The sequence below is a fragment of the Crocuta crocuta genome, unplaced genomic scaffold (assembly GCF_008692635.1).
Source record: "Crocuta crocuta isolate KB4526 unplaced genomic scaffold, BGI_CrCroc_1.0 scaffold260, whole genome shotgun sequence".
In the NCBI taxonomy this organism is placed as follows: Eukaryota; Metazoa; Chordata; class Mammalia; order Carnivora; family Hyaenidae; genus Crocuta; species Crocuta crocuta.
Genome location: NW_027527525.1, coordinates 4,855,188 through 4,864,653, shown reverse-complemented (window position 1 = coordinate 4,864,653; position 9,466 = coordinate 4,855,188). Strand labels below are relative to the sequence as shown.

General features: G+C 34.0%; 1 protein-coding gene and 1 non-coding gene across 2 annotated transcripts in view; both read right to left on the bottom strand.

The window, feature by feature from the left end:
- ATAD2 (ATPase family AAA domain containing 2) overlaps positions 1–9,466 on the bottom strand; it is a 70,638-nt gene that overhangs the window by 48,824 nt on the left and 12,348 nt on the right. The window contains exons 4-9 of the mRNA XM_077764802.1: positions 6,560–6,609; positions 5,180–5,345; positions 4,745–4,847; positions 4,318–4,405; positions 2,657–2,842; positions 1,955–2,072 (exon numbers count right to left, since the gene is read on the bottom strand). Of these exons, the coding sequence (XP_077620928.1) occupies positions 1,955–2,072; positions 2,657–2,842; positions 4,318–4,405; positions 4,745–4,847; positions 5,180–5,345; positions 6,560–6,609 (711 nt within the window). The remainder of the gene's footprint in view (positions 1–1,954; positions 2,073–2,656; positions 2,843–4,317; positions 4,406–4,744; positions 4,848–5,179; positions 5,346–6,559; positions 6,610–9,466) is intronic.
- LOC144232164 (small nucleolar RNA SNORA29) lies at positions 3,840–3,979 on the bottom strand. Its single transcript, XR_013335322.1, has one exon. It is a non-coding gene; the product is annotated as a small nucleolar RNA SNORA29 (small nucleolar RNA).

The window sequence follows — 9,466 nt, the reverse complement described above, 5'->3', positions numbered from 1 at the left end:
GGTTGGGGGGTGGGGAGGTAGTGGGGGGATGAGCAAAATGGGTGACCAGGAGTGGGAGATACAGGCTTCCAGTAATGGAATGCGTAAGTCACAAGAGCAAAGGTACAGCATAAGGAATATATCGTCAGTACTATTTTAATAGCTCTGTTATGGTGACAAATGGTAGCTACACTTGTGGTGACCAAAGCATTACATATACAGTTGCTGAATCACTATGTTGTATAACTGAAACTACTGTAACATCATGTGTCAACTACATAAAAATAAAAAATAAATAAATACATAAATACATTAAAAAAATAACAAATAAATATGTCAGAATCTTCCACTAGTCTATGCAATTTGAGGGCAGGAATCCTGACTTAAGTCATTTTTATATCCATAGTGCTTAGTACATGGTAGTACTCAAACATTTGTTAAATAACTGAAGTAAAAAAAAAAAATCCAGCACCCAAAGAGCTATGAGACACTTTACGTAAATAAAGGGTAGACTCTGTGAACCAAATATGGCAACTTGAGCACCAAAGGAGCAAAAAAGAATTCCTACCTGCTGGAAGATTCATTATAGGTGGTGACAGTCATTAAATGTTACTTCCAGAAACATATACCCATTAAAAAAGAGAAAAGAAATTTAATCTCAAAGTAACTGCCAGTCTTCCACTTCTGTTAGATTTAATAGAGATTTGTCCTTTAAGTCAGGCAACCAAGACGGCTTCCCTGGGCGTTATGCTTAGTGGGGATTCCAGGGAACACTACACTTTATCCTCTTTATCCTACCAAAATACTGGTCTTTAACAATATTCCAAAGGGGCCTATGAAAAGTAATGATAGTATGGCCTCCTTTCAAGTGCAATGTATCTTGGGCAGCCCTGACAGGTTGCTCTCCTGATCATCCTCTGGGCTCTGGTTGTACGGAAAGGGGTGATGAAAAAGGAAATCTACGGTGTATGCTTGTGATTTTGACACTCTGAAAATGAAATTAAAAGACCTAGGGACACACATAGTATTTCATATTTTTCCTAGAAGAATTTGTCAGTATCTATAAAAGTGTTGCTTTCCATTATTAGTCTGCTTCTATGAGGAGACTTCCAAGAACTGTCAGAATAGTTGAAGTCTCATAGGATTTCAGTCTCACCTCTAAACAAATTAATATTAGGAAAAAGTACCATTTCCACACAAATGTCATTTTTTCTCTGCCTCTTTAATCTTCACCAGAAAGCTCTCTCATTCATGAACTACTATAATGTTATTATTACGCAGAAAGTTTTAATGAATCAGAAAACTTTTTTTTTTTTTTACTTGGGAAAATGAAGAAATAACAAAGAATTACCTATTTAGGCTTAAATATGACAGACAACCAACAAGTGTTAGGATGTAGAAGGAAAAGAAATCCTCAAATAATTTGAACAGTGAAAGAAAATTAATGTTTCTTTTACTGTATGAGAAAAACAAATTTTTAAAAAGTAGAAATAAAACCTGGGGGGGAAAAACCCAGATCCAGACGAGGATGGTCAGCATCATGAAAAGTCAAGAAAGCTATGTAGACTAGAATGTTTGTTACATTAAGAAAATATGTCTGTGATACTATGTGAACACAGAACTAAACCTACACTCTAACTTAATGTGAAGATGAAAAGAAACAGTCTATGTAAGATACTTAAACCAAACCAATAATACAGTAAACACTGAAGCAAAGGCAGCTCTCTATTATTAAAGTGTGGAACAATGGAATAAACTACCTTACCATGGTAGTTACTAACTACCTATTAACAGAAGCAAAAGGAAAACTAGTCAGTGGTAGTAGGGATAAGAGCACTGCAGGCATAGAGAGAACCCTGCCAGACATAGGATTCTAGAATTCTATCTGTATATACCCAATCCTAAGACTCTGGAATCCTACCTAACACAGCCACAATTATGTTGTTATAAATCAATCAGTACTTCAGAACCAAACCTGTTCATTCGTTTACAATAAGGACTTCTTGGTCCCGCAGAAGATAATCTATATCTTGGTCTTGCAGGAGAAGCTGGTCCAGTATAAAATATGTTGGGCTTTCTCTGGTGACGAGGTTCTAAAAAGAAGAATTATAGGTATGTGACATATTTATGAAGATAATTTTGCTCTTCATCTAAATACTTACAAAGGTGCTGCCTTCCATGAAAATACCAGTACATATCTACTATAGACTGTTTTACTGTTCACGTTTAAAGTCATTTATGCCTGCAGGGTTACTACTGAAAATACATAAAGCACAGACACCCCACCAAACAAAACATACACTGGCCATAAACAACCATTATGATTATACTGCTGCATAACAGCTGGTTATCAGCCCTGCATATATATATGCTCATCAGGACTAAAACACAACTTAGTGACAAAATAAACTAAGTTAAAAGCTATAAAAATCTAAAGTCAGTAAAGACAGACATGAAATTCCAAAACAGCCCAATTATTTACTTTGGTCAAGGCTAACAACTAACTTTCTTGAAGTAGTGACTTCTTGCACATTTAGGATAATTTAAGAAAGACAACAGCCATGGATATTCTACAAAATGAAAACATGAAAAATAAGAATAATAGAGGAAAGGCAGTATAGATAATAAAAGTAATACAATTACATTTTCTCCTAGAATAAATATACATAACACTTACTTTCCAATGGAGCCTGGTAATAAACAGTAGCTTTTCTCTGTCTAAGATAATATCGTTTCTGATTATCTTCTTCCCCATCTTCTTCATCTTCATCATCATCATCTTCTTCATCATCTTCATCTTCATCATCATCTTCACCATCATCTTCATCTTCATCTTCTTGGTCTTCACCCTCCTCAGATGATTCTACAGTTAAGAAACATTTACTTTCAGAATGCTCACCAAAATGTTAACAATTTTTTAACAATTGGAATTTAAAGAGAAAGAAAGAGACCCTCTTTTAAAAATTTATTTACTTCCAGATTGCTCATAGAAATGTTTCTTTTGCAGCACTAAATCAAGGTTTTAAAAAATGAAATAAATTGTAGGATTAAAAACAACTAGAAGAAGGAAAAAATGAACTAGGGAAAGAAGTTTAAAGACTACTGTCAGTAGTACCAAACTAAAGTTTATGGTATTGCTGCTGATTTCATTAATATAAGTGACTCTGGTTAAGTCCAAGTTAATTTAACATGTTGACAAAGAAGAGTATCTCCTCACTTGGTTTTTTCCTTTTATTTTTTCATTTTTGTATATTTTTTAATTTTAATTTTTTAAGTAGGCTTCATGTTCAGTGTAGAGCCCAACAGAAGGCCTGAACTCATCACCCTAAGGTCAAAGCCTAAGTTGAGATTAAAATTTAAGTTTTAAATTCTATTCGGCCCTTCTGGTTGTCACTGAGCTACACAGAGCATAACTCAAATCATCTACTTACACAAATGTAAAACACCCTCACCAAATATTTAAAATGCATTTCAGAAAACCGGTTTTCACTCAAGTTCTAATAAATTATAGTTTTAATTCCTAAACAGAAGAGCAAAACTTAATTTTAATCACCTTTCAAGTAAAATAGGTAGAGATGTGTTGTCTATAATGTATTACATAAGCAAACCAAGTTTATTTGCTTTAGATTTGTAGATTTCAAGTACTTTCCCAAACAAAACATACTATCCTTTTAAGCTTTCCCCTGCCCTCACTTTATTTCATTTTTTAATTTGAGAGAGAGCAAGAATCTTAAGCAGGCGCCATGCTCAGCACATTACCTGAGCTGAAATTAAGAGTTAGATGCTCAACTGAGACACCCAGGCGCCCCTCCCCTGTCCTCACTTTTATTTTTTTTTCCAATGTTTTATTTTAATTAATTAATTTTCTGTTCAGCCATTTCATATAGAAGGAGGACACAAATAAATCCTCCCTCTTCAGATCATGGCAATTTTCATCTATCCCATAAGCATAGCCACCAAAATCTATCATTGGGAGAAAATGTGGTAGTCAAATGGGACCCTGTCCTCACTTTTAAATTATAACCAATCCTTTGATCTCTCACAAAATACCAACAATGTCACAGCTTCTGAATAAAAGAGCTGTATTCTACTAATAAAAAGTGCTGAAATTCAAACCCAGAAGTAGAACAAAAGACTAACCCACACTGNAGCCACCAAAATCTATTATTGGGAGAAAATGTGGTAGTCAAATGGGACCCTGTCCTCACTTTTAAATTATAACCAATCCTTTGATCTCTCACAAAATACCAACAATGTCACAGCTTCTGAATAAAAGAGCTGTATTCTACTAATAAAAAGTGCTGAAATTCAAACCCAGAAGTAGAACAAAAGACTAACCCACACTGCCTTCTTGATTGTCAGTTGTTTCTTCATCAGTTCTTTGAATACCTTTTTGCTTTCCTCTTGTGTACACATTAAGAGTTTCCTAAAAATGTTTAAACAGAAGTCATTAACATTTAGCATATTTATTTTTAAAAAATTCAGTAGGACCTTCCTATCTTAAAAAAATGAAGCTATTTATAGTTATAAACTCTTAAAACTCCAGCAATATCTAGTGACTGATCAAACAAATGCTAAACAGTTTAAAGATGCTGAAAACTATGAATAATTTACTCAAAAAATGGATAGGTATTATAGAAAGAAGGTTAAGCTGGAGATCACTAAATCAGCTGTGAAATGGAAGGAGACATTCTTTTTTACTGAAGTGTAACTGGCACACAATATTGCATTAATAATTTCCCAGAGTGAGGAAGGATATATTTACTTCTTCTGTTTCATTAAACACTCCCAAGTCTTCAAGTTCCCTCATTCGCTGTCTACGCATCTTCTTCATGTCATCCATTTTTTGAAGTACAGCTTCAGCAGTGCTTTAAGAAAATTGACATAAATATAAGCTAAAACTGTAAAAGAAAGAGTGGTACAGTTTTAAAAGCTTGATTTTTCTTCCGCTGTATTTTAAGTGCTGGGATTTTAAATATCTCTATACAAGGCACTGATTTACTTATGTAAAAAATTCTAAAATTTCTTTCCAAGAATTAAAGACCTATATAGAATTATTCAAAGTCTTCTAATAACCATTCTCCCTTTTGCTTTGTACAGCTGAATACATTAAATACTCAGGCTAGTTGATATTGATGCTCCTTCCCCAACAACAAATTATGCCAGCTAAATCATCCTGATCTAAATAATTTTCACTTACTTTGTTATAAGCTTGTCAAACAGCACAGACTGGTTCACACTACTATAACGACTTCGAATCCTACAACTGCGGCGAACTTCAACATCACTATTCTTTTCATGCAAGCGTTCTTTAGTTGGAACATTGTTTCTAGTCCTCAAGGACCGAGTAACTGGAATCACTTTGTCTTCAAGATGTGTAAATAAAAGCAAATGAAAAGATTTTAAGTAATGGCATTTATAAAACAGTTCTAAAATGAACAATTGAATAGCTATACCTTCATGTAACAAAATCATAGCATTCTGAACTTACCTTTCTTAAAAATATTAGGATACAAAAATAAAGTTACAGCATACACTTACCATAGGATTCAGCCATTCCACTCTCCAGAGAAAGGAAAGATATATAATACAAAGACTCAAACAGAAGTGTTCAAGGCACGTTGATAGCCCCAAACTGGAAACAACCCAAACGTCCACCAAAAGATGAATAACAAATTGTAGGAAATAACCTAGGTGTCCATCAATGGATGAACGGATAAAGAAGATGTAAAATATACCTACATAAAAGAATACTATTTAGCCATGAGAAAGAAGAGTATCTGTTTGCAACACATGGATGGACTTTGAGGGCATAGTGCTAAGTGAAAGAAGGTCAGAGAAAGACAAATATTGTGTAATATCACTTAACTGTGGAATCTAAAAAAAGGCAAAATCGTAGAAACAGAGATTAGAATGTTAGTTATCAAGGACTGGGATGTGAGGGAGAAAGGGAAATGTTGGCCAGAATACAAATTTCCAGCTATGAAATAAATAAGTTCTGAGGATTTAATGTACAGTATAGAGATTACAGTTAATAATACTATATTATACAATTCAAAGTTGCTAAGAGAGTAGATCTTAAATGTTCTCAACACAAAAAAGAAACATTATATGACATGATGCCAATGTTAGGTAGCTATGATAGTAATCATTTTGATATATAAAAATGTACCAAATTAACATCTGTTGTACACCAACAATATGGATGATACTCAAAAGTAATTATACTAAAAGAAAGACAGACAAAAAGAGTGCACACTGCATAATTTCACTTCCATAAAACTCTAGAAGATGCAAACTAAATTATAGTGACAGAAAGCAGACTGGTGATTGATCAAGAATCTTGGGGTGTGGAAAGCCTCAAGAGGAGCTGGGGTGTGATTATAAAGAGGCCCGAGAAAGTTTTTGGCAGTGATAGTTATCTTCACTATCTAATTGTGGTGGTAGTTTTATGGCACACTTATGTCAAACCAAACTGTATACTTTAAATATGTACAATTTACTGTATGTCCCTCAATACATTTGTACACAAAATATGAACTACAGGTTTTAAATCTGAAATGACTTTAACATTACTTACCTTCTTTGCACTCTTCTTTTTTCTTATCAGCCTGCTGTCTGGCCAGTTGTCTATATTCAAAAAATATATTAAATCATTAAAACGAATTGACATAATCTTAAGTCCCATATTTTATGATACTAAAAAATAGGATAAAAAGTTAAATCATCTTGGAGAATATACTAATATACTTACAAGGCTAAAACACACTGAAAAATAAAAAGCTTTAGAATACTTATGCTTATGTATGTTTAGTTATGGCTAAACAAACTCTTGAGAACCCTGTTGTGAAATGCAACGTTACATGCATGAACTCTTAAACAGAATTAATCAAATTCAAGTATCTTACTTAAAACAAGAAATTATATCATTAGCCTAAGTATTTAGGTATAATTGAACTATAAGTATCAAGCAAAAGCAAGACAATGTGTTTTATACCACAGGGATATAGTTATCGCACAACCTTGAGATATTTATAACTATAAACAGAATTAATGTCCTTTAGCGATATGTTAATTTCCTTCTAAAACATTTGCTGGCTACAATCTTTATGACATGCATTATCATTCAATGCAGAAACAGACCTATTTTATGAATCAGATATCTCACTTACATACTAGCTGACAAAATCTACTGAATTGTAAAAAAACACTTTCAAAGGCTTAAAAAAAAAAAGTACCCTCCCCTCCTATTTTTTCCAAAATCCACTGAGCAAACAAAACAGTCTGTCTCATTAACTTATTTTTAGAGACTCGATTTTCCAAACCTGGGTAGCTACATCTATTAATCAACTATATGTCAAGCTATTTGCAAGTGGGCTGATTATACACATGGGATTTCCAATGTGACACTTTAAAATAAAATAGAACCATCTTATCCTTCTAGAAGAATTAAATCATGTGTCCTCACAACAATGTAAGTAATCATTAATTCATTATCTCTTTTGGTAAGAACCAAGAACAAAATAACATTCTGAGCATTCCATCAACAGGTCAAGGACAGCTTGTTCACAGGCTCATAGACATTTCTCATAAAGGAACCCCTCCCTCCATACCATGCAGGTTTACACTTCTATATCAGTCCCTATTAAATGCTAGGAACACAATGATAAAACAATGTTCTGTCCCCCTCCCCTCGTCTCCCCCTCTTTCTCCCTTTCTCACCTCCCTTCTTCCCTCCCCCCTCTTTTTTTTTTTTTTTTTTTGCTGTTGGAGAATGGGAGCACCTCTCCGCTTGCAGGGGGTGATAAACTTTTTCTTAAACAGTAAATATTTTAGGCTTGTGAGTCATAGTCTCTGTCACAACTACTCACAAAAAAATTCTAATACTGAAGCAGGAAAGCAGCCATAGAATGAATGGGCATAGCTGTGTTCCAATGAAACTACTTACAAAAACAGGTGTCTGGGCTTTACTCAACCCCTGCGAATCTGATAGAAACTATGGATCTTTTTTACCTAGAAAACTGCGTATACACATACAAGTTTATACATTCTTTCAGAGGCTTCATGTTCCCCCTGAAAACTATGATTACTGGACCATAGTTAAGAACTGCAGGATCAAAGAAATATAGGTCCCGCCCTCAAGGTTACTCAAATCTCTATTAGTCTAACAGTCTTGGTCCCCTGGTCTTTGAGCCTCAGATAGAAAACAAAAGAGATGGAGGGTCACAGAAAGGTAGTAAGTAAAGAGATTACTGCAGTTAGGTAAACTAGCAAGGGAAAAAAGGGTCACCCTGATAAGAAACAGGAAACTACATAAAGCAAAATTCAACAACACTGTAGGCCACTTTATCTAAGTCTTATACAAACAGATGCTGATGTTATCACAATGTAAAATAAGTCTTTGTAATAATGATCTTAATACAGAGATTATTTAAGATAGAAGTTCTTCCCCTCAGAAGACATATAAATGGCCAATAAGCACATGAAAAGATATTCAATGCTATTAACCATCCAGGAAATGTAATGAGAACCACAATGAGATACTTTTACACCCGCTAAAATGGCTAAAACCAAAAAAAGACAACTATGACAAGTGCTGACAAGGATGTGGAGAAAATGGAACTCTCACACACTGCTGGTGGGAATGTAAAATAGTACAGCTGCTTTAGCCAACTGTTCAGCAGTTCCTCAGTGTCCCAGCAATTCACTCCTAGGTATATACCCAAAACAATCAAAACCCTATGTCCACACAAAATCTGAACACAAATGTTCACAGTATCATTCATAACAGCCACACAAAAGGCTACAAATATGATTCCATTTACATAGGATGTCCAGAATAGGCAAATCCATTGAGATGGAAAGCAGATTAATGGTTCCTAAGGGGCCAGTGGGTAGGGAGAAGCAGGTGGGAGATAATATAACAGGATTTCTTTCTGGGGTTATGAAAATGTTCTGAAATTGACAGTAGGATAGTGACACAATAGTGTGAATATTCTAAAACCACTGAATTATGCATTTAAAAGTTTTATAGTATGGGAATTTATGGTATGTGAATTATATCTCCATAAAGTTATTTAAAAACAATTTGAAAAGACAGGAATTCAATATATTTTAGAAGGCATCAAATTTAAAAATGCCAAGTCACTCATCTTTAAATCTAGATTTAAAAAGTACCTATTTTAAAACATTCCTTTAATACCTTTGAACATCAAGTCCAGCACAATGGTTCACAACTTGAATAAGGTACAGATGTTTTTAAAGATAAAGACTTTGAGGACTTCCAACATTGAATTTTTCTGACTATGTACAAGCCAAACTAGACATAGATGCATTTACATTTTATACAAATAAAACTATGAAACCAACCACTGACAAAAAATATTAATATGAGGTTTGCTGAAATAAAATAGCCACTTAGATGATGCAGAATGTCTACTTTTCCTTCAGATCATAAATTTTAAAATTCTCACACAGAACCCATGGG